This window comes from Benincasa hispida, chromosome 6, assembly GCF_027475165.1.
Source record: "Benincasa hispida cultivar pf3 chromosome 6, pf3_genome.v1.1, whole genome shotgun sequence".
Taxonomy (NCBI): domain Eukaryota; kingdom Viridiplantae; phylum Streptophyta; class Magnoliopsida; order Cucurbitales; family Cucurbitaceae; genus Benincasa; species Benincasa hispida.
In genome coordinates, this window is record NC_143483.1 from 12,321,532 (window position 1) to 12,348,329 (window position 26,798).

General features: G+C 35.4%; 1 protein-coding gene across 1 annotated transcript; it reads right to left on the reverse strand.

The window, feature by feature from the left end:
* Positions 1 to 750: 750 nt before the first annotated feature.
* Positions 751 to 20,115, reverse strand: LOC120080113 (isocitrate dehydrogenase [NADP]). Its single transcript, XM_039034672.2, has 16 exons — positions 19,746 to 20,115; positions 18,588 to 18,631; positions 18,389 to 18,498; positions 10,365 to 10,402; positions 10,175 to 10,252; positions 9,247 to 9,300; positions 9,074 to 9,175; positions 8,863 to 8,951; positions 8,666 to 8,769; positions 8,490 to 8,558; positions 8,292 to 8,407; positions 7,982 to 8,016; positions 7,749 to 7,891; positions 2,152 to 2,274; positions 1,934 to 2,070; positions 751 to 1,133 (listed from the first exon to the last, which is right to left on the reverse strand). Exons 1-15 carry the CDS (start codon positions 19,981 to 19,983, stop codon positions 1,971 to 1,973), a joined length of 1,443 nt encoding a protein of 480 aa, XP_038890600.1. The 5' UTR covers positions 19,984 to 20,115; the 3' UTR covers positions 751 to 1,133; positions 1,934 to 1,970.
* Positions 20,116 to 26,798: the final 6,683 nt, after the last annotated feature.

Consider the following 26,798-nt stretch of genomic DNA (forward strand, 5'->3'; position numbering starts at 1 on the left):
AGCAAGCTTTTTAGGTCATTTTGTACAATTTTTCATTTGTTTCCATGCAGACTAACTGGTTTGAATTGAAATATCAATTCATTTGGGTTAGGTTAGATTCATATAAATGAAAATTTTATAGATTTAGTTGGTTCATGGATTCACCTAAAATAACCCAAACCAACTCAAATTCGTTTTCACTTATAATACAATTATACATACATACATATATACATTTATTTATTTTATGAATATTTTGGTCAAATTATTATCCAACAACTCCAAAAACAAATTTTAAGCACTTTGGAAAGAAATTTTTTATCATATCAATTGAAATTGAATTACTAATCTTAATTCAATATGTGAAAATAATCAAATAAGATTTTAATGAGACTTTACTTACTTTTAGAACAAAAAATGAAATAAGTGACCCAACAAACACAAACCAACTAAACTCAAATATTTCATGGGCAGGTTGGATTGAGTCCATTATTTAGTAATGAGTCCATTATTTAGTAATGATTATTTGGTTGAAGAGATTTACAATTCGAAAATTGAATTGAGTCTAGAAGTTATTTCAACCCATGAACACCCCGATATATTCTTTTTTCTAGTCTTTACTTTTTTTTTTCTTTTCTTTTATGGACCTCAAGTTATTGATATATTTACCAAGGTATAACTTCAGTTTAAATATCAATATAACTTAATAAGTTTCATACCTGAATTTACAGGAATCTTGGACGTGAAAATGTCACATAATGCAGATTCAAATGTTATACAACCTCATCAATTTTATTCTATTTAGTTTTCACATATAAATATAAGCAAATTGCATCAAGCAATGTAACTGTTAAAACATTACATCAATTTCCTTCTAATTATTTTCAGGTATAGAAATGAGAGTCGGCATGACCAAAATTGATGAAAGAAAGTATTCCAGAAAAAGAAATCCCACCAAAAATGTGATTTATAGAATTCTTGATTCAAAATCGAGCACGAATCAAATGCCTTGTTTATAGACATCAGATTCCCAGGTATCTCATATTCTTATAAGACGATGTGAGAATCTAGTTAGTAGATACTCACCTCGCGATATCTAGCATTCCTACGAAATAAACGGCCCAGGCATGTGGACAAACAAATGGGAAAAAGACCTGCCAGAAGAGAGAAAAGGCTCTTGAGAAGGGTCTATTATGGGTTTCACTGATACAAGACATGGTTATCCTTGTATGTTTCTTATGTACAGAGGTCCTTATTTAAGACTTCATCAAATTATTTCAAAACAAGCTACCAAACGGGAAAAAAAGGCTACTGATTTCCAGTTCTATTAATTAACAAATCTAGAAGAGGAATTGATCAAACATTTTTTATTTAGATATTATTTTGATCCTTGTACTTTCGACTTTGGTTCAATATTTAATTTTGATCCCCATATTTTCCATTTTTATTCATTTTTATCTTTCTACTTTCAAAAGAACATTTTGATCTTTGTATTTTCAACTTGGATTCATTTTTTTGTACTATTTTTATCCCTTAATAAAATAAAAATAAAAATAAAGAGACCAAAATGGTCACTCTTAGAAAATATAAAGACCAAAATTAACAAAAATTAAAAATACAAGAACCAAAATGAATATTTTTAAAAGTATAGGGACCAAAAGGAACGAAAACCAAAAGTATAGAGAGACCAAAGTAGTATTTAAACCAATATTTTCAATTTTATAACACAAACTATCACAGAAACAGACCACCAAAGATTCATTATATTCACAGCTAAATTTAACTAGTAATTTTCTACATTCAGCAATAAGTAAACAAATACTTCGAAATCAATATCAGGCAAACTGAATTGTTTGGTGTAAACTATAAAGATAAACAATTTTGCTAAAATGTACGTGGCTATCACAAAACCAACTTCTGCTTCTGTAAAAGAGCTAGTAAAGAATCATCTCACCTGAAAACCAAATCTCCATCTTTAATAACGAAGTCATTTAGTTAACCGTTACAGGCGATCGTTGGAGTTTCGCCAGCAGATTGTGTGCTACGGCATCAATAAATTCCTCGGTGTTCAAGTAAAACTCCCTTGATACCCTGTGAAAATCGTACACATCTAAATAATTCTAAACTTGAAATGTCAAAGTAGTGAATGAGATGAAATGTTTAAACTTTTACTTCGGTCCGTGTATCAGCAGGGCAAGATCCTTTGTCATTTTCCCGGATTCCACCGTTTCAATGCATGAAGCTTCCAACTTCTGAACAAAATCCAGTAGCCTCTCGTTTTTATCTAATTTGGCCCTGAACAAAATACAGCCGACAATTATCAGTTCCTACTTATTTCACTACTTAACAAAGCAAAACTCTTAGGTTCGAAGAGAATCAGAAGTGTACAAGTGTGACCAAAAAAGGAAAGCATAGAAAAAAAATATATAACAAGAAATTTTTACAATATTGGAAATCCCTAACAATAGAACTATAACACGCCCCGCATATATGTTAATTATGCCTAACTTGTTACATAGATAATCTATACGTGTTCCATTCAATGCATTCGTGAAGATATCTCCTGATTGTTCTCCAGTCTTCACATATACTGTAGATACCAAACCTTGTTGAATTTTCTCACGTACAAAATAGCAATCAACTTCAATATGTTTAGTCCTTTCATGAAATATTGGATTAGACGCGATATGAAGTGCTGCTTGATTATCACACCACAACTTTGTCGATGTGGTGATTTCAAATCCCAACTCAACAAGAAGTTGAGATATCCAAATCAATTCACACACAGACTGTGTCATTACTCTATATTTTGATTCCACACTTGAACATGATACCATATTTTGCTTCTTAATCTTCCAAGAAATCAAATTACTACTAACAAAAACACAATATCTTGAAGTTGATCTTTTGTCTTCTTTAGATATATCAGACCCAATCGGAGTCTGAGAAACATTCAATATTAGTATGACTATAATCCTTATATAATAAACTACGCCTAGGAGCAACCTTCAAATAATACATAATTTGTTCTAATGTAGCCAAATGATCAACTGTAGGGCATGACATGTACTGACTCACAAGACTCACTAAATAGGCTATGTCGGGTCGAGTCACGGTAAGGTAATTATGTTTTCCCACTAACCTCCTATATCTTTCAAGATCTTTTAGCAATTCTCCATCTTTTGTGAGTTGTAGGTTGAGCATCATTGGAGTACTACATAGATTAGCCCCTAGTTTCCCTGTTTCAGTCAACAAATCAAGTACATATTTTCTCTATGATAATAGTATTCCTTTCTTGCTTCTATTACCTCAATTCCTAAGAAGTATTTCAACATGTCCAAATCTTTTGTATGGAATTGACTATGAAGAAAGGTCTTCAGGGACAAAATACCTAAATAATCATCACCAATAATCACAATATTATCAACATATACGACTAACAAGATGACACCACCCTTAGATCTCTTAAAAAAGACCGAATGATCTGACGTGCTCTTCCGCATTCCAAAGTTTTCAATCACCTAATTAAATTTACCAAACCAAGCCCGTGGACTCTGCTTTAATCCATACAAAGATTTATGAAGGCGACACACCGTTCCATTCTCCTCTTGAGCAACAAACTGTGGTGGTTGCTCCATATACACCTCTTTTTGAAGATCACCATGAAGAAATGCATTTTTAATATCAAGTTGATGTAGAGGCCAATGATTGATTGAAGCTAATGAAATAAACCACCTCACATATGCCATTTTTGCTGCAGAAGAAAACGTATCAACATAGTCAACGCCATAAGTTTGTGCGTAGCCTTTCACGCATGCTTTTAACCGAGCAACAAAACCATCAGGATTGACTTTAACCGCAAACATCCATTTGCAACCGATAGCTTTCTTTCCTGCAGGGTGAGAAACTAAATCTCAAGTACAATTATCATTTAAGGTAGTTATCTCCTCCACCATTGCGACACACCAACCAAGATGAGACAGAGCTTCATGAACAGTTTTAGGGATGGATACAGACTCTAAGGATGCAATAAATGAACATGTGGAAGACAACAAATGGTTATATGAAACAAAAGAGGAAACAGGATGAGCATACTTACGTTTACCTTTACGCAGAGCAATAGGAAGATCTTCACTCATTTCGTTTCCGGATCCAATGACAAAGAAGACTCTAGTACAGGGCATAGAATCGAAGGAGGCAAAGAAACCTCTGGAACAGGGCATGGAACTGAAGAAGACAAAGAAGCCTCTGGTATAGGGCATGAAATTGAAAGAGACGAAGAAACTTCTAGTACAAGACATAGAACTGAAGGAGACGAAGAAGCCTCTGGTACAAGGCATGGAACTGAAGGAGGTTGTCATTGAGTATAGACCTTAACGGTGGGTGGAAGAGTAGAGGTAGCCACAGGAAGAGGATTAGAAGGGGAAACAATTGTGTAGACAAGGAAATCATCCTCTAATTCTTTATGCTCCCCCTGACTCTTATTCGAAGAGAAAGACAGCGATGGAAAAAAATCAGGAATGCATCAGGAGAGACAAGATATTTATTTAGACTAGGACAATAACACCGATACCTCTTTTGAACACGGGAATAACCAAGGATACATTTTAAGGAATTTGGATCCAGCTTGGTATTTGAGGCCGAATATCCCGAACAAAGCAAGTAGAACTAAATATTTTAGGTAAAATGAGAAACAAATTTTGTTTGGGCCATAAAGTACGAAAAGGTATCTCACCTTTAAGAATGGAAGAGAGCATGCGATTTATTAAGAAACAAGTTGTGGAAACAACATCACCCTAAAAGGATTTTGGAACATGCATCTGAAACATCAAGGCTCTGACTGTCTTAAGGAGATGACGATTCTTTCGTTCTACAAACCCCATTTTGAGATGGAGTGTCGACACAAGAAGATTGATGAAGAATGCCATAGGCATCTAAATAAGACTGGAGTGCATGAGAGAAATATTCCTTAGCATTATCACTCCGTAAGATTTTAAGAGCACCATTAAACTGAGTTCGAATTTCAACATGGAAGTTACGAAAATGAGAAAGCAACTCAAAACGATTTTTCATTAAATATAACCAGGTAACACGAGAATAGTCATCGACAAATGTAGCAAAATACCTAAACCCTCCTTTGGACTCTATAGGACATGGACACCAAACATCATAATGGGCTAATTCAAAAGGAGCACTAGCTCGTTTATTGACTCGAGGATACAAACTCAAACAATGAAATTTAGCAAACTGACATCACAATCTAAAAAAGCAAATGTTGAAACGGTGGACAAAGACTTTTCAACACAGAGATAGACGGATGACCCAAACGACAATGCTCTTCAAAGGGAGACGACACGCTAGAGCATGTGATGGCTGTAGGTATTTGTGGTTCAAAGATGTAAAGACTTCTAAATTCACACCCTTTACCAATAGTCTACTTTGTCGTAAGACCCTGAAATAAGCAATAACTAGGAAAAAAAAAAAAAAAAGAGACACAACAATGAAGATCACAAGTGAGTTTACTGACCGAAATCAAATTAAACGAGAAATGTGGTAAATTTAAAGCGGATGAACAAAGAAATTGATTCAGTAAGATGGACGGTTCCGGATGCTATAACAGGAGCGAAGGTTCCATCAATTATAGTGACATTAGGTGAAGAGGTAGATGTACAAAGGTTAGAGAATAACGTGGGGTTACCTGTCATATGGTCTATAGTGCCAGAGTCGATCCATTTTGACGTGGAGGAAAGAAGGTATTAAGAGATATTACCTATCTTTGTGATGGCCATAATGGGAGTAGAAGATGATGTCATCAATGACTCTTGAGATTGTTGAAATTTAGCAAACTCCTCTGCCAAAATCGTAATTGACTTGTCAAGATTATCAGGAGTAGAAGCAACATGTACAGATGGCACCCACTGACCCTTATTCATCAATCTTCTACATTCACGTTTCGTATGGCCAGGTTTACGACAGTAATAGCAAATAACACCTCCTGAATTTGGTCTTTGGTTATTGGGATGACCTTTAGAGCTATTTGATTCAATCCCCTTATTACCTTTATAATCATCTGTGCACCCAATCAAAGCACTGCTAGAATCAGATGACATAACTGCTTGTGGCTTCTCTGTATGAAGTATTAGAGTATAAGCTTCTTCCAACGATGAGATATTTGAGTTTGACAACACTTGATCTTTGGCCATCTCATATTTAGGTGCAAAACCAACTAAAAAAACTCATGATAAACTTTTCAGATTGAGTCATTAGAACTTTTGGATCTGTGTTGATTAGCATTAGGGCATTGAATTCCGCACATGTATTTTTGACCTCCTTAAAGTAGCTTCTAAGAGATTTTTTCTCCTTGATCAAGTTGATAGAGAATCTTACAAACATCAAACACTTTACTGTTGTCCTCTTTCCCAAAATAAAGAAAATCCAAATATTCCAATAGTTCCTTGACTGATTCGCAGTGGTTTACTAATTCAACAATTTCACAGTCAATAGAATTCTTGATTTGTAGAAGTATTCTTGAATCGTCCCACCATCAAACCTTTTTAGTAACATTAATCGATGGCACTTTCGTGATGTGACCATCCATCTACATGCTCCTAATAAAGTGGCAAACATTTGATCTCCATGAATAGTAATTGGATCCATTCAACTTGTGTTCAGTTACTTTTGACACCATAGGAACCATCTCAGACATGACTATTGGTTTCTTATCAATCATTACCTCAAAAAAGAAACACAAGACAAAAGAGAATCAAATCCTAATTTACCGAAGAGATACTTTTTTTTCTTTCAATGAACCGTGAACAGTGAGTATATAGTCCAAACAAACACACCACCAAGGAGAGTCAACAAAACCGAGGAAACCCACAGAAGATGAACTGGAACCGGCCGCGCACGCACCTATACGCGCCGACGCATGGATCGACAACAGAAGGGAACTCACGTGCCAGTCAGATGGATGTCGGACTTTGGGGTTTTATAGATCGACGACTAGGCTCCTCGATGGACTGGGCTGTGTCAAAAAATAGCGAAGAAAAACGACCCTCCCTTTTCTCCGACGGCGAACAAACCGAAGACAGAGGCGGTGAGCAAGAGTATAAACTCACCCCTCCACAAAACCCTAGATGTAATACAAACAGGTTCTAAATTCTCAAACTCTAAGTCACAAAACCCTTTTTTTTAGAGCGCTCTGATACCATGTAAAACTCTTAGGTTTGAGAGAGAATCAAAATACTCTATTCCATTCACCAAAGATATGAATTACAAGTGTACAAGAGTGACCAAAGAAGGAAAGCAAAGAAAAGAAAAATATAACAAGATATTTACGATAATGGAAAATCTAACAATAAATTATAAAGTTGCAGCAGTTTAGTTTAGTGAACCGATGGTTGGTTTTGGTGCCTGTAGTGAAGGCAGAACTTTATTTCCTACCTCAAGAACTTTAAACCGCGTTGTAAACTACATTGAAGTATCAAATAATCTAAAAAACCTGAAAGGCAAATATTACATAGCAGTACAACTATGGGTTTAGTTCTCTCTACAGCTATGTATTGATGCAAAAATAGGCACCTTTTTAAGCACTTTAGTCTTTCTTATTTAGTTTCAAATAGGAAATATCTTCTCTAATTACCTATAAGTGCTTTGGGGTCTCCCTTTATTTCATTTATTCAATGAAATGTTTCTTCTTTAAAATAAGACAGCAATACAACTATGGACACTTTGAGAATCATCCGGCCAAAGATAGAACTTGGGTATACCTATGCTCAAGGCCCCGCGTCCATGCAAAAATAGAAGCAATACTATTTGTACTGGTTTCTTGTCCCTTTTGATGTAATCGGTAATGCCGTGTTACAGTGCCATGAGCTGCCTCAGCTTCCAACGTCTTCCCATCAGATGACAACTGCAATAAATCTCAACTTTTAAGGCGTTTGTTAAGGAAATGAGTCCATGGAGATGATACAGTTCATATTCTAAAGTGTTAAATACCCACCAACACAGAAGTCATTAGCCCCAAAGAACCAAAGCCTGCAATGGAAAATAAGCATTCAGACTCGATGCAACCAACAGAGATCATTTTATCAACAAAATACGTGATGTTAACGTCTAAGAGAAACTTGCATTCTCTGATCAATGCAAGACATTAAGAATGAAACTGAGGTATAATACATAATACAGAAGATAAAAGTTGATAGATGTAGTTCTCTAGTTAATAATATTGTAAGATATTTATTAATATTAAAAATTATAAAAGCATGTAATATTAAGAGAATCCAGGCAATTAGAAAAGTTGATAGCATCACCCTGTGCAAGTAAATCACTCTGAACGTCCCCATCATAATTCTTGCAAGCCCAAACGTATCCACCTTCACTTTTTACAGCATATGCTACCATGTCATCAATAAGCCGATGTTCGTACCTAAATGCCAAAGTAAAATATATTCAGCGATGGGCAATAGATTACGCATACATAACTCTTGAGAACCATAAATGTAATGTACCATATTGAATTTTCTTCAAACTTCTGCTTCCACTTTTCCTCATACACTTTTTGAAATATATCCTTAAATCTGCAGGCCAGTATTAAAATAAAATATCACATTGACAATATCTAGGAAACTGAAAGTAGATATCAACCGCACAAGCAACTAGGTACAGGGAACGAAGTAAAAATTACCTGCCATCATATTTCTTGAGAATTGTATTTTTAGTGCTCAAATACAGGGGCCACTTCTTCTCAAATGCCAGTGACATTGAGGACTCTGCAAATGCTTGAATGGACTGCCAGTTGCGTAGGAATGAGTTAAACTTAAAAGGGTCATTTACGTGATACAAAAAATGAACAAGTTCAAGAAAAGAAATAAAAGAACTAACCTCGTCAACATTATACATTGTAAGTGCAATGCCTGGTCCTTTGAAGTCATAAACCTCGAGCTCTCTTGGTGCCTCCCCATTTTCTGGAACTGAATAGAAACAAAAAGGTAAAATAGATAAGAGTAGAAAGATCATGAAAAGTTTGGGGATGGAAAAACAGTTGTCCCAGAGCAATACATGAGAATGTGTAAAGAAAAAAAAGTTATCTTACTGAACACCATTTTAAGCTTTCCAGGCCCTGGGATGACAGTATCAGTGGCACGGTATTGGTCACCAAAAGCATGCCTACCAATACATATGGGCTTCTTCCAACCTGTATTAACCAAGTATTATATTATGTTCCATAATGGATTACAGGACAAAAGGTTAGACAATGAAAATTACCAGGAACAATTCTTGGGATGTTTTGACATAAGATAGGTTCTCGGAAAACAGTGCCTGTACAAAAAAAAATACATATAATTATGAAACTCATACTTTTAATATAGGACATTAAAAAGAATATTCCCAATTACGAAATCTTAACCACGTAAGAATATAAGATTCTCCTCCTTTCTTTCTTTTTTTCCTTTTTTTTCCCTCTTTCTAGGTAGTGTTGAGTCCAATAACACTTGCACTAAATCATTTGTAATACTTTAAGGAAAACAAAATCATCATAGCAAAATGAAAGCGCCAAACACTAGTGTCCAACATTTAGATGAGTCGTATCCTTCATTGCTTTTTCACATAGCACATACCAGTTAGGACAGAGCCCAGGGGGAAACCTTTTCTAAACTTTTGGAAGATCTTGCAGCCAAGTCCACATAAATAGCTTGATCTTCTTAAGAGTATTTAGAGGTGAAATGCCCCCTAAGGGTTTAGGGATCATATTGCATATCATAATTGATGCAAGAGAGCTAACTGAAGCTTGCTTTTTTTTTTTTTTTTTGCATGTGTGCATGCTTTTGTGTGTGTGTGTGAGAGAGAGATTATAGCCTACCTCAAGTCTTCAGTGATTGGGAGGCAGTTCTTCACTAGTTTTCCTTTGGGGAGGGAGTTTTTCACCCCCTCCGCCTCTAGGTTGCATTGAGTTTGTGATTAATTAATACATTTACATTGTTTCTTATTAAAAATTAGAAGAAGAAACTGAAGCAAATTGAGGAAGCCAGCAACTCCCTCAGCTTCAAAAACCAAGATACCTCTTCCATAAAGTGGAAAACCTAATTTTATTAATAAATCTCCACATGATGTGTATAAGCTTTACCATCTTCAATTTCCTAAAAAACTGTGATACTTTCCCTTGAGAATAAGAGTATGTATTTAGAAAACAAACCATTAAGAATGTTCCTAATTGTGCCATTGGGACTTCTCCACATAGATTTAAGTCCAAACTCTTTGACTCTGGCCTCATCTGAAAAAAATGAGAGAGATCAAGAGATATCGACTAAAGCTGATAATCATTTGCTATCATTTAATGATTGAAATTGTAAAATACAAAACAAACATGGACACAAATGACAAACCTGGAGTGATCGTAGCACATTTTACGGCAACATTGTACCTGCATTCAGAAGGTTAGAAGGACCAAAAGAACTACTTTGAGTCAAGAAAAAGAACTCAAGTAATGCGTAATATTTTTTTTTTATACATACAAACTGCTTTCATTGAGAATGAATAAAGAAAACAAAAGGAGCATACAAAAACAACAACCAATAATTGGATCCAAACAACACCTAAAAACCTAACAAATTAAAAAAATTAATAATAATAAATAAAGGGCTCCAATCCAAAATAATATGACCGAGAATAAGTAGATAAGCATTTTCAAATAGATGTCTGAAGAGAGGCATTAAACTTGACAAGAGACCACAATCCCTCTAAAAATTCTTTCATTTCTCTCTGGCCAAATGCTCCATAAACTTTTTTTAAAAAGAAAAAACTGTACAACCCTTATCTCGAAAGAGTGGATGGAGTAAGACCACCTCCATAATGAGACGACAATAAACATAACTAACCACATTCATACCAAACATCTCCAGAAAAGAATCCCAAATTGAGAGCGCAAACTTGCATCTCCAAAGAACATGACTCAAATTCTCAACGCCATCCCAACAAAGAATACACCACTACAGACCATGCCGAAGAAAAAAGAACGTCTCTGAATGCAATCCATAATGTTGACTCTCCCATGTAATACCTACTTGACAAATAACTTAACCTTCTTGGAAATTCTTACACAAGGATAATAAAGGGTTTTCAGTTGTACTGTGGGTGCCCAAAAAGAGGAGAAAAGAGCAACAAGAAAACCCATTAGAGGGATTGGGAGACCAACAACAAATATTTCCACTACCTAGTCAAAGATGGACCTCCCGCCACATCCAACGCTTTCCCTACGCAACAGAGAGTGCTGAAAGCCAAAGTTAAAGAAATACGAATTACTTGAAAAAAAGGCTACAGATGCACACCTATATCTGAAAACTAATCCGACTGAAAAAAGTCGACCAAACTGTCAACTGGCCAACTAGTCTTTGCAATCAGAAAAGCAAATTTGAGAAACCAACATTATTGATTAGATTTTTAAAATATATAATATTTAACTTGTTTCAGGTTCTCTCAGGCTTTCTGTTAGGAACCATGGTAGTATGAGCTACCTTTGTCCCACATCGGTCAGAACGGGATAACCAATGTGGTACCTAAATGGGTTGGCTCTCTCATCTCAATAGCTGATTTTTGGGGTGTGATTCTCCAAGGTACTTAAGTACCTAACAACGGTATCAGAGTCGGTTGTCGACGTTTCGGAGAGGAGCACCGGCAGAGGGTTGTGACCGGGTGTTTCCGAGTGAAGTATCGTCGGTCCAATATTGGGACATCGGCTTTCTGAGGATGGGATATTGTTACAAACCAAGGTAGTATGGGCTACCTTTGTCCCACATCAGTTAGAATGAGATGACTAATATGTTACTTAAGTGACTTGGCCCTCTCACCTCACTAGTTGGCTTTTGGGGTGTGGTTCTCCAAGGTGCTTAAATACCTAATATTTTCCTTTTTCTCTCTGTTAAAAGAGAAAAGAGAAAAAGAGGAGCCACAAGGTTTATGTGGATCCTAGAATGGGGAGAAAAAACCACGATAGAGAGTCTCCGTTTTATTAATTTTTACATGATGTGAGAAATACATGAGGATTCTTATTTATAGGCTCCAACAAGCCTAAATACAAAAACGAAAAATAGGGTGAAGTAAATAATTATAATACCCCATGACTATAAACAATTAACTAAGTCCCTTATTTCCAACAATCTCCCTCAATTTGGGGCATAGATATCAATCAAACCCAACTTGCTAACGCAAGAGTCAAAATTTTACCTGAGTAACCCTTTAGTGAGAACATCTAAAACTTGTTGATTTGATGGAATATATTGAATACAAATACTAGCATTGTCCATTTTCTCTTTTATAAAGTGTCGGTCGATCTCCACATCTTTCGTTCGATCATGTTGTACTAGATTATTGACGATGCTTATGGCAGCTTCATTATCACAATAGAGTTTCATAGGTAAGACACCATCATGATGAAGATCAGACAGTACTTTCTTCAACCAGATTTCTTTACAAATTCCCAAACTCATAAGCTCTGTATTGAGCCTCTACACTACTTCTAGCAACTACATTTTGCTTCTTACTTCTCCAAGTAACCAGGTTACCCCACATAAAGGTATAGTACCCTGAGGTAGTCTTTCTGTCAATCATTGATCCTGCACCGTCAAAGTCAGTATAGCCTCAATGCATTTCCTATCAGTTTTTTTAAACATTAGACCTTTACTAGGAGTGCTTTTCAAATATCTCAGAATTCGATTCACAACTTCCATATGTTCTTCATAAGATGCCTGCATAAACTGACTGACAAACTGGCAGCATAGGAAATGTCTGGTCTGGTATGTGATAAGTAAATTAACTTTTCCACTAGACGTTGATATCTCTTTTTATCAACTAGAACTTTGTTAACACCTTTTTTTTTTTTTTCAATGACTTCCTGAGTTTACATGCCTAATGATCAAACTGAACTTCAAAACCTTTGCTAACACCTTTGTTAACACCTTTTTTTTTTTTTTCAATGACTTCCTGAGTTTACATGCCTAATGATCAAACTGAACTTCAAAACCTGAAGGAGGGCTCATATACACCTCTTCTTCTTTACACCATTTAGAAAGGCATTTTTCACATCAAGTTGGAGGAGAGGTCAATCTTTATTTACTACAATAGAGAGAAGAACCCGAATCATGTTTAACTTCGCTACAGGAGAGAAAGTTTCTGAATAATCTACCCCATAAGTCTGAGTAAACCCTTTTGTTACAAGTCTGGCCTTGTAACTGTCTAAAGTACCATCAGATTTATACTTCAGAGCGAACACCCACTTGCACTCAACTGTTTTATGTCCTTTTGGGGGAATAACAAGGTCCCACGTATTATTCTTTTCAAGAGCTCTCATTTCTTCCATAACGACAGTCTTCCACTCTAGAATCTCCATAACCACATGTATGTTTTTTGGTATTGTTGCTGTGTCAAGACTGGCAGTGAAAGCCCTGAACTTAGAAGCCAGATTACTGTAAGAAAGAAAGCTATACATAGGATACTTAGTGCAAGACCTGGTGCCCTTTCTCAAGGCAATTGGCATGTCAAGAGAAGCATCATAATCCCAGGTTTGTCTGACTTCTCATCTGCTTTCCCGCATGTAGTAGGATTTTGAACGCACGTTTCAGGTTGGATAGAATTTCACTCTCTTGTGTTTATGTTGTAGTCTCATCACCGTCTGCCACTCTATTATTTTCTGGAACTAACACATCGGTCTTGTCATTCTCAGTTACATTCACAATATCATCCTCAACACACAAATCGTTATTATCATGGACACACTCAGTAGTACCTTGAGCTTGTGTTGGTTCAAATTCATGGACCGAAGCTGGCGGAGCAATAGGGGACAATTTCTTTTCTGAGATTCTTCCTATATTATATTAGCCAAGGGACTGATTTAGTAGGTAGAACAGTGTCATGGGAACTCAAGATGGGCTCAGGAAAATCAATAGGGACAGGATGTTGATCAGTTAGCCTTTTCACTAATACTCTCCCCCTGAAGATGACTAACAGGGAAGAAGGGTTTATCCTCAAGGGATGTGACATCCATGGAAATAAAGTATTTCTAGGAAGAAGGATGGAAGCATTTATGACCTCGCCAATGAAGAGGATATCCAAGGAAGACACATTTCTGAGCACGAGGGGTAAACTTAGCTTGGTTAGAGCCATGACTATGGCAAAGACAGAACACCCAAAAACTCGGAGAGGAACATCAGGAATGAGTCGTGTGGTCGGGTACGACTCCTTGAGGCATTCCAGAGGGGTTTGGAGTTGGAGAACACGAAAAGGCATTCGGTTAATAAGATGAGTTGTAGTAAGAAATGCATCTCCCCACAAATAAGATGGAAGTGAGATAGATAGCATGAGAGACCGGGCAACCTCGAAGAGGTGATGATTTTTCTTTTCAGCCACTCCATTCTGTTGAGGTGACACAAACTTTGGCGAACAAATCCTTTGAAAAACAGAAATTCACAAAGAGTATTATCGAGAAATTCACGACTATTATCACTTCGAAGAATAGCAATTTTAGTATTGAACTGAGTCTCAATAGTGGTGTAAAATTGTTGAAATATCGATGAAACTTATAATTTGTCAGTAAGAAGAAAGACCCACGTAAGACGAGTATGGTCATCGATAAATGTCACAAACCAACATTTTCCTAAAGAGGCGGTAATACTAGACGGACCCCAAACTTCACTATGAATAAGATTAAAGGGCTGAGAAGATTTGTAAGGTTGAGAAGGAAAGGTGGTCCTATGTTGTTTTGCACGAATGCACACATCACAAGAAAGAGAAGAGACATCAACTTTATGGAATAAATGATGAAATAAAAATTTCATATAGTGAAATTTTGGATGACCAAAGCGAAAATGCTATAACATACAATCTTTTTCTAAAGTTGAAAAATATGAAAATTACAAACTAGTCCTATAGTTGTTCCTAGAAGAAGCATCGTCATCAAGGAAGTAGAGTCCCCTATTGTGCTGAGCAGTGCCAATCGTCTTCCCCGAGTTCAAGTCCTAAAAGAAAACATTATCCAATGAGAAGGCAACTTGACAATTTATCTCGGGTTGTGTTACTAATAGATAGCAAATTGTAAGATATTTTATGTACATGTAGCCCATTCTGTAAAGTTAAACCATGGAAGGGAGAAATATGACCCTTGCCCGCAATAGGAGCAAAAGACCCATTTGCAATCCTGGTCGTTTCATTATCAGCACACGGAAGATATGCTAGGAAGTTATCAGCTGACCCAATTAAATGATAGCCCTTGAATCAAGTATCCATGGTTTATTGTCATTTATACTTAGGAGACTTAAGGGTTGTGATGTACCTGATCGAGCAATTGCCTCAAGAGAAGGGACAGCAGAGTCACTTTGACAATTCACCTGAGGTTGTGACTAGGAAGCACTTGCAGATTCACTTACAAATGCACAGTCAGGGTTGGACTTGTCATTCAGAGGGCATCTTCTACCATTCGGTGGTCTACCATGTAATTTCAAACACTGTTCCTATGCATGTCAGGGTTTTTTGCAATGTTCACACACTGGAGTCTGTTTCCTATTGTGCTTGTCACCATCATTACCAGATAATTTCGTACTAAAAGCAGCAGAATTAGTAGGTGACACAGTAGTGATGTTCATAGCACTGGATTTCTCTTCCTCAAGGCGAACCTCATAGCACACTTCCATAAGAGAGGGTATAGGTCTCTGTCCCAATATAAGGCCTTTAACTGCATCGAATTTGGAGTTCAAACTAGCTAGGAAATCATATACCCTATCTACTTCCTCCATTATGGAATACTGGAACTAGATACCTCCACACGGACAATCCCAAATAATTTCCGACACAAGTCCAACTCCTGCCAGAATAGGGACAGTTTATTACAGTAAAAAGTGGCATCCATCATCCCTTGTTTGCACTCGTGAACTTGTTTGCGCAGAATGTAAAGACGAGATGCATTCTGCCTTTTTTAATATAATTTCTTAACAGCATCCTAGATATCTCGAGCGGTGGCAGCATACAATAATGGTTTCCCTATTTAAGGCTCCATACTATTAATCAGTAGTGATCGTAGCAAGGAATCCTCTTCTTTCCAAATGCGCTCTCGAAGATCCCCTGGTCTAGGTCTAGGTATCTCGCTAGTCAAATAACCGAACTTGTGACGCCCTTCAGGGGCCATTTTAATAGACTAAAACCAAGAGGAATAATTTTGGTCGTTTAACTTTTCTCCTGCAATTAAGCCTGTAGAATTTCCCATAGAACTAGATAAATATTTTGCAGCAGTTAAAGTAAGGAAAGAGGTTACCGGATTCTCTGGATACATTGGTAAACCGGAAGGAACGTCAATCCCAAAGTACCGGAGGAAATGAAGAAGGGAGCCAAGAAAATCCAACGTTTATTGGGAGAGATGACTCAAAACGTGGAGCAACTTTCTGAACATTTGCAAGAACTTAAAAAAGAATTAATGCAAGAAAATCAAGAATCCATCCGATGAAGCTGTAAAATCGGGCAAGAAACGAATGGAAAAGAAATCCATTGCAAAGATGAAGACCAACCGCACAAAAAAATTGAAGAAATTGTCAACAGTAAGGTTAAAAAAATCAATAAGATTAACTATGAGATTGCACAACATGAATCGGACGAGGAGGAACAATCGATTAATGAAAATGATGGTGGGGACGTTGAAAGCAAAGACACGACAGAAGCAAAAGAAAACAATATCCATGGGCATCCTACTTCGAAAAGGTTCAAAACCCTAATTGTAGTTGACCACGAATCAACGTGGAAGATGATATGTTCGAAATTGAAAAAAAATAGGTTTTCGAGTGAAATTAACGACAACATCCAAGATGTTGAATTGAAAGTTGACGAAGGTGACTCATATGAGGAAGAAGATGAGATTGACCTATCCGTTGCACAACATAATTCAAAAGATTTGACCAATTACCCAGTTTAACTGGCCTGCATGTGTCGCCAAAGCATATCAAAAAAATTACATGAAAAATTTGCATCTTCCATTTTCTACCCACGCCTAAAGATAAACAATTTTCAAATTTTCGATACGGGTTTCACATTGTCAAATGATTTATTTTCACCAACTGAGGATCATAGAATATTATTGTTGGAGATCTTACAAAGGATTTACAGGGAAAAGATAAATATACCATCTATTTATTGGATTTGTGGGGAAAAGATAAATATTCCACCTATTAATTGGGCTCAAGAAATTTGGATGTCATTGATCCCAATTGTTCAAAGGTGTTTCCTTTTGAATGGCTTACTTTTTTATTTTTATCTTCATTTCCGATTTAGAACTCGAGGACGAGTTTCTTTTGGAAGTGATAGAATATGATGGAATAGGATAGGGACATTTTGATAAAATCAAGTTAATCTTGGTTAATCCTTGATTAATTACATTTTAATTACCAATTCAGTTTTAATCTCTTTTAATTATCCTTTTAGGACTCTCGTAATTTTCTATAAATAGAGAAAGCCTCCTTGTATTAGGTCACATTCTCATTAATAAAAAGTCTCTTGATTTGGTTCTTGGAGATTTCTCTCCTTTTAGCATTCAAGCTACATCACAGTCAACCTTTGACTAATCAAAATTGATAGGTTGGTTTTCGGTGACAGTTCGTCCAATGGATCTTCACCCTTAGAGCTAAAGGATACAACTGTTTGAGCCATCCCTAACAAAGGGATTAACAAAATTAGTGGCAGAAAAATGACCACCTAAAAAGATGGCTTTTCAAGGGTTTCTGAATGTGCCTCTGGGAGACCCATTTAAAAAGGTGAGGCCCATAATTAATTGCTATAATCTTGTGCCATAGAATATTCAGCTCTAAAGGAAAACACCACAACCATATAGCCAAAACAGCCTCATTGAAAAGTCTAACATTGTCTATGCACAACTCACCACATTCAACTGGTCTCATCACCGGCTCCCACCTAACCAAATAGAAGCATCCAACCTCCTCGACACCCTTCCATGGGAAAAACGGGTACCCCATTGACTGAGCAAAGGTTTAGTCCTATTTACTTTTCTAGCCTTGACATCAATGATACTCTCTTCGCCAAGCTTAACTAATTATTTTCCTTCCTCAGTTATAAATTTAAAATTAAAAAATAATAATAAAATAAATAATAAATAAAGGGCCACATACAAACATCAACGATTTATATAGTATAACAACCAAGCAAAAACCAGTAGCCATGTTCCCAATGCAATCAATTACAAGCTATTTCGTTTACTTCCTTATCTCAGATTTCCACCCACAAATACATTATTCATAGTTTGAACAGCTTCCTACCACTTTTGAACGACCACGCCATTTAGCACAAGCAAACAAATAATGTTGAATCCAAAATAAGGATATCACCAATATATAATAGTTGAAATTCTAACAGCAGAACATACTTAAGAGTGGCTTCTGCACTCTCTATAGTAACCCTGTCATCGGTGGCATCTCGATTCAATATTCCCAAGTCATAATATTTTATATCCAAATCCAGGAACGGGAAGATAAGCTACAATGTTATGAAAACAAAATCAGCATCAGAGAAATTCACTAAGAGATTAAAATAGAAAAAACAAAATCATTTAGAAGTAATCATACTTTCTCTTTTATCATTGTCCATATGATCCTCGTCATTTCATCACCTAATTGTAAGAAGCAAAAAGAAGGGGGGAAAAGAAGAAAAGGAAAAAAAAGGGTCAAGCTGGAAGAAGCACCCAAATGGAAAAGACAAGTTTACAACGCATGAATCTTCATAATTCAATTATTATAACTAGAAAAGTCAGGCTCATGTAGAAATGTTTGAAGGGGAAGAAAACATAGTTCGCTTGAAGTTGGTGGTGTGAGTTATTATAGTCCATGTTTGGGACTCCAAATATAATAGTGATGTGATGTCTACAACTATTTATACCCTGCAATTAAGTATAGTAAATATTATTTCAAAACCTCTCCCTTCCTCGGGATTTTTGTGCATATGGCCTCTTTTGAGAGGCCCAACTAAAGTTTGACCCAACTTTTGAAAATGTAAGTCTTTTTTCAACTTCTGCTTATGTCATTGCTAGGTAAGATTATCGAAATGACCAACGAAAACACGCATGTAGGCCTCATTCCTCCTCACTTCTTGCTTCTAGCTTCTAGCTACTCCCTATTAGTTTCTAGTTTCTAGCTTCTCTTTCTCTCTCTCTCTCCTCACTTCTTGCTTCTAGCCTCTAACTTAACTTCTAGCTTCTAGCTTCTCTCTTCTTGTTTATCTCTCTCTCTTATCGATTACCCTTTTCTCTCCTCCCTTTTATGTGGAGATTAGTTGGAGAGCAACGCGAACAAAAAGATAAGAGGAGTCAAGAATGATGAAAAGCGAACGCAAGAAGAAGCTGTGCACTTGGAGTTAAAAGTGGTAATTTCACATAGGGGTAAATGTAAGGCCAAAACTCATTTGTTTTCAAACTTGGGGATTATTTTTCATTTAGTCCTATAAAAGGCCCTCTGTAATTTTTCCTCTTCCTCGTCATAGTATTTACTATTTTCCTACCTAAAATAGCACGGACTATTATAACTCATAGACTATAATAATCATCGATTATATAACCAACTCAGTATCCAAAACGCATCCTAAGTTTTAACTAGAATACAATACAGAGTTCAGTAAGTTTTCGAACAGATTTAGAGCCAAAAGGACTACAGTGAGAAACACAAATCCAAAATCAAACTCAATTCACCTTGATAAGAACGGATTGATAGGGCAGAAACATGATATCTTACCGTCCATTTCGACTACAGGATTCAAGACGCGAACTCGATCAAAAGAAGAAGAAGATGCGCAGCATCGAAGAGAAACGGCTGGGGAGCGAAGGGGACAAGGAAGGTGATTCCTGAGAAGGCGTCCATTGAACAGAGTAGAGGAGGAGGAGGCTAAATGCAAGGAAGGGTTTTTGAGAGAAACAGATGAAGAGAACAGAGTAGCACTTGGCATGGCGGTTCGTACGAGTCTTGGTATCATCTCATTCCACTAGCTTGGTAATGGGGAGATGAGAATTTATAGTGGGGGGTTACAAAAAGTTACAAGCTTTCACGAGGGGATTTATCGCCGTCTTGCCGCTTGTTCTTTTAATTGATCTGAGGGTTAGTGTTTGTAAAAACACATAGTCAACAACCTTTTGTTTTAACAACTACGTGTAGTAGAGGTTAATCTCATACTTGGAAGTTGGTAGCATGTTGATTCATATAATTTAGGTTAAGTTACAAATTTAAAAGTGGGATGATATTGGAAAATTTGTATGAATGACTCAAAAGTAGGACGCAGATGTCAAATGATCCAGTTTTTTTTTAAGAAAATAATGGATGACCCTTTGCTAACGTCAAATTTTGGTGAAATTATCAAAATATACTTGCACACACGTGGAAAAGCATTTCCTAGTGCTCACTCTCGCTCTCCCTCTCGTTGATGATCCATTTTGCGAACATCCATGGAACAATGCGTGTCTTTTTCCCCTCTTGTCTGTGTCACTCTCCCTAATCTCCCTCTCGTCGGTAACGCTCTTCCTTTCCTCACTCACAAAATCACCCTTCTCTCTCTTACTCTTGCTATTGTTCACCGAAGTTGGTCGTGTCGAATCTGCTCATGTGAACTCGTCGAATGATCGACTTACTGATTATGGTTAAATCAAGTGGATATAAATATATTTACAGTGAGGGGAGTGCAACAACTAGACTTTAGTGGAGTATCCCGGTAGTTAATGAATATTGACTAATTAGTTAAAAGAGTTTAGCCAATTAATCTCAGATCTTTGGAACTTGTGATCTGTAAGTCCATTAGATCCCTCTACTAGCTCGTATATGGATTGAACCTTATAATAATGTGGTGAGAGAATTTGAAACGTTCAAATTCAAATTAAGGGAATTATTAATTATATACGATATAATTAAACGTTTAATTATGTAATTAAACAGACTGAAGAATTGAAAATATTTAAATTTGATATACTTATTATACACATGAATAAGGGTTCATATTTTGGATTGATACTTTAATAATTTAATATTTGATATTAAATTATTTTAATTAATTATGTGAATTAATTTTATCAAAATTTGATTTTGAGAAATTGAAAATTAAAATTAATTTTCACTTAATTTGAAATTTTATTAAAATTTTAAATTAAATTAAGAAAATTAAGAAAATGAGGGAAAGTGGGATTATTCCACTTTTCCCACTCAATCCAAGCCTTTTATTGCATAATGTGATATCAAGCTTTGATGCAATCTAATTGCATGAAGGTCTTCTATAAAGATAGAGGTTGAATTAGCTGAATTTTTTTATGCACCTTGGCTGATTGAAGAAGATTTGGAAGAAATGAGTTTTCTGAAATTCTGTCACCAAAACTTACCAATCTAAAAAAAATACCTTGAATTTCTACCCATTTTGGACCCCACAATTCAATTTAAGACCAGAAGATAGTAGGGAAGACTCTTGTGGTTGTCTACAAGGTATTGGTGAGGTGAATTCAGCTAAAGATTTGAGCATTTTGAGGATTCTACAAAGGTTGTTACTATAAACCCTAATTTATGAATTTCTTGAATATGCATGCTTAATCACTAAAATTGATGTAATTAGAGCGCTTAAGATCCAAATTACTTCCGTATGTTGAATGTCAACTCTAAAAATTGGTATCAGAGCATGATTTAAGCACTCAATTTACGTTAATTTTAGCTTGATGGGTGTTTTTTTCATAGGTTATATGGAAAGGGTCCTTATATGGATATTTTCTAGTTATGGCATTAAATTTCTCTTCAATTTTGTTGAAAAAGTTGTAATGACTCTTTGTGTGATCAAGAGTCTGTAAATGTGTTAGAGTCAATAGAGTTGCAATTAAGTTGTAATTGAATAAAGAAGCAAGCAAGCATAGTAGAAAAGTAGCAGTTTTTGCTACTGTCTTCGCAATGTTGCAATGCAGCTCATCAGTAGCCCAGAAACGCGCGCACGAGGAGGAGATGGTTCAATTTTTTCATTTTTGGTCGATTCAATTGTTGGTGGTCCGATTCAGCCCATTCCTTTGCCTTGGAAGTCCTATTCGAGTGTTTTGGAGCCAGTTCGGACGGTCCAGAAGCAGTCCATACCTATTTTTAAATTATTATTATAATAATTTAGGGTTTTTCTTGCTTAAGATGTCAAAAATGGTCCATATTGGTGTATGATTAATTATTTATTCATTGTTGAATATATGTTAATCAAATTAAATCTTGTATGTGTATAATGTATGTCATGTAGATTTAAAATCCCACCATAAGAAAGCATGTGTCTTGCATTAAAAGTATGTTCTAATTAATTATAATATATAGTATGTATGAATTAGGGTTTCATGTGTTCAATATAAATAGTTATATTAAATTACGAAATGCTTGGTGATTGTTATGGATTGTTAGCATGTCTATAGTTTTATAAAGTGTTATAAAAGGGATTAGACATTTACAATCTATAACAAAGATAATATGCATGCTCACCTAGGGTTAATAAATAACAACTTGTTTTAATAGTTAATATAGGTCGTTATCTTGTAAAACTTTGGTTACAAACTCACCCGGGCTAAAATTCTGTCTAAGGCTGGAGGTACTTAAGTTGACAATTTACAGAACACATGGTAATTGGGGATTTTAGCCGGTTCTTAATTATTGTTAACCCGGTTTTATGAGCATGCATAAGTGATGTGAGGTAATAAATTGGTTTATCACTTAGACGTTGTAGGTTAAATCCAAATATAAACGTTATACTTGATGATTCTAGACTTAGGTCGTTTTTAGCCAGAATATACCTAATTGAATATTTGCCCAAAACAAATAGAACACTTTCATGTGAGATTAATAATATATAAGATATATTGTTTTTATCTATCATGTCCATAGAGTTCACACCGTGAGATTCATGCTTGGCTTCCAGTCGCCTTTGGAGCGACTTCCATTTGGAAAGTATTTGCATAGGTCAATAACAAGGTGAATATGGGAAGTTGTTCATAGTAAGTGGGAGAAGGAAGTGTGTCAAACACATCCTATGGTCTCCTCCATTAGGTTGGACTGTGAGATTTTATGTTGCGTCTGTTGTCATTTTTAGGCAGCGTTAGCTAGTCATCTCTTAAGTGACTAACCCCTTAGAAGGTTGTAACATGGGATTTGGAACAACTCAAACTCCAGAAATGGATAAGGTCTCCTAGGTCGATTCCAACTTTAACTCTCCAATTCGATAGCATTGTTGGGGCCGACCTATGAGGTCTGAAAATGGAGGGTTACACTTACAAGAGTTACTAAGTGTTAGTAAGTTCTTGACTGAAAATGGTAATAAATGATTATAAGAATAAAGAGTTATTCTAGAGTTAGTATTTAGTCAATAATGTCTTGCTTCAATGAAGGAGTATTTTAACTGCGCCTCAGTAGCATCTATTCTGACTCACTAAAATATCGTTGCAAATAAACAATGAAAATTGGGTACATTATTTTTTTATTATTTTTTTTTTTTTGCTAAAACTTGATTAGGTTTAAATAGCATATTACTAATTATAATTTGTTTATATTTTTAGCATGTTAAAACCTTCTAAATAAACGCTCGCTTCCAATAAGTTTAACGGTTTTAAATATTCAATATGGAATACAAATATAAACTCAATACGGATAGATGATGATTTAAAATTCATTTTAACAGAGGAATGCCCAATAACTCCTAATTTATCTGCAAACCAAATACTTTAGAATGCTTATGACATATGGATTAGAGAAAATGATAAGGCTTGGATCTGTATATTAGCAAGCATACCCCATACACTAACTAAGAAATACGAGAGCATGGTTTACTCCAAAGAAATCATGGATTTGATGCAGACATTGTTCGGACAATTTGTCAAGCATAATACTCTCAATAATATTTATAACTTTGACATACAGGATAGAACCTCTGTTAAACGAACATGTTTTAGATATGTTAAAAGTAATAAATAGAAATGCCATAGATGAGAAAGCTAAGAAAGCAAAACAAAATAAATATGATTTACTGGCTGTTGAAACATGTTTAGTGAAAAATGATAAATTAACCTGGATATTGGATTCAAGTGTCGCTAATCATATTTACGCTTTTGCTCAAGAAACTAGTTCATGGAGGCAGCTTACAGAAGGCGAGAGAACCTATAAAGTAAAGACCGGATAGGTTGTCTCAGCGAAAGCAGTGGGAGATATGAAAATTTTTAATTGAAAATAGATTCATTTTATTTGAACATGTCAATTATGTTCCTGCTATGAGGAGGAATTTAATATCTATCTTATGTTTTCTAGAACAAAAATATTAAGTTTCTTTTGAAGTTAATGGAGTGATCATTATTTCAAAGGATATTAAAATATGTTATATAAAACTAGAAAATAACTTGTATATGTTAGAACCAACTGAGGCAAAAGTTGTTTTGAATATAGAGATGTTTAAAACAACTAAAACTCGAAGTAAGAGGTGAAAAAAATTCTCCTATTGCCTATATTTGGCACTTAAAACTTGGTCAAATTAATCTCAATAGGATTGGAAGATTGGTTAAAAGTGGACTCCTAAATCAGTTAGAAGACAACTCTATATCACTATGTGAGTCTTGTTTTGAGAGTAAGATAACCAAAAGATCTTTTACGGGAAAATGTCTTAGAGTCAAAGAACCCTTAGAGCTCATGCATTCAAACCTTTGTGGTTCAATGAATGTTAAAGTATGATGAGGGTATGAATATTTCATCAATTTTATTAATGATTATTCTAGATATGGCTATATTCACCAAATGCATCATAAGTCCGATACCCTTGAAAATTTCAAGGAGTATATGAAGGGATAGAATCCAGCAGCAGAAGCGTTGTGTGAAAACGCCTTGCATCTCGCAAATCAATTTTCACATAAATAAATTCATTATATTAAAACAAAATATAAACATGTAAATTAGCATGTTTTGGGAAAAGATTAGAAAAATTCTTACCTTTGTAGATTTCCAAGCTTCACGAACAATCTTCTCGAAGTTCCAACGAACGTCGCCTCCAACGATCTTGATCACGAACAATTTCTTGAACAATCTTGAACACTACCACGAGAGTAACCTCATTATTCTCTAGGATTCCAATAGAGGGATAAGTGGTATCCAACTATTGGGAGAGGGAGAAAAGAAAAGGGTTTTAGAGAGTAGACAAGATTATCTTTGTGGCTTAGGGAAAATTTTGCATAATAACATTTGTGTGTTATGTATTGTCAGTTTGTGTGTCTCCTAAATGCACCTTAGGGAGGTCTTTGTATAGAGAAGGGTAAAACCCTTTTCCTAATCATTTTTCTATTTCTCTTTTCCATAATTAATTAATTAAACAACACATATTTAATTAACTAACATAATTAAATAACACTTATTTACTTTAATTTATACATTAGTTAAATAATAAATCATACATTTAATCTAATTTAATGTATATATATTTAATTATCATAAACATCATATGTATATGTGCAATATCTCTCTATTAATTAATTCTTTATGAATTTAATTCATTTGAAATAATTAATTAAATCTTATTCAAATATTACTTCCTAATTTAATTTGAATTATAGATCAGATACATGATCAATTATATGTTAATCACATTAATATATGGTTTCCTCAAATCAATTTGAATAATTCAAATCTGTTGGGATTAATGCCCTAAATCTTGTAGAGTCCTGTAGTTTGTGATTGTATTGTACAAATATTTTTTTTATTTAATAAAATATGATATGTTTTATTTGATATTTAGTGGTATTAAACCCACAAACCAATAAACTAGCATCCAAGGTTATCTTATATTGCTTAAACATGTATGTGGAGTAGGTGGATCATGGTGGATCATGTTTAAGTGATAACCTAAGTGGTCTATAGTAGATGGATAAGGTTGGATACCTATCCTTGTGACACTACAAATATATCAAATACATTATGACAATTATATCACATATAATTGAAACAACTTAATTATATCATTATAATTAAATCTCTTTATTAATTTGAACAATTCAAATTAATCCAGAAAATGATTCTCAACTAAATCTTATTGAGCTACCGAAAGGACCTCATGGGCCTGTAGCTTAAAGCTCCAAGGGTACATGAATAATTAATTAAACTCCTTCGTTACATTATTCACCATCCGTTAACTATCAGGCACTCCACTAAAGATCGACAACTGCACTTTTCATACTACAAATATATTTCTGTGTCCATTGGATATAACCAATCAACAGTATGATGACCCTTCACAAATTGCTCGTAAGTATAGCTAGGCCAAATTACCATTTTGCCCCTGTAGTTACATCTAACTCCTTAAGTACCACTGATCCCTTTAAAATGAACAATAGATCATAGTTCTACTATGACTGAACCCCTCTCGGACCAGGAAAGGGTGTGCCGCCACATTATTCAAGACCCGGAATCGGCCCTTAATGGAGCAATTTATCTACTCACCCTTGCCTCAGGGAAGGAGTGAATTCCTTCTTGTGTAGTTGTGTTCCCAACTCCCCAATCAGATGAATCCCCAAAATGGTAGGCTTGTTGAGTCGGTGATTTGGCCACTCTCACCCATGCAAATAAAAGTACCACCTTTATAGGCAGAAGTTCACAACTCACTAAAGATTCAGGTCATGTTACCTATGGTCATCCTGTTGAAATGTAAGTCTCTATTATGAATGACGTTATATAATGAGACTAAATATTTCGTGATCCGGCCTTATATAAACTCTTTTCCTCGCTCACATATTTCCACATGAATGATTAGGATTTGATCATAGATAGCAC

Coding starts and splice junctions, on each gene's coding strand:
- LOC120080113 (XM_039034672.2), bottom strand. CDS start 19,983: ATGATACCAAGACTCGTACGAACCGCCATGCCAAGTGCTACTCTGTTC. Junction 9,176..9,246: donor CATCCCAAGAATTGTTCCTG/GTAATTTTCATT, acceptor TGGTTAATACAG/GTTGGAAGAAGCCCATATGT. Junction 8,559..8,665: donor CTCAAGAAATATGATGGCAG/GTAATTTTTACT, acceptor ACTGGCCTGCAG/ATTTAAGGATATATTTCAAA.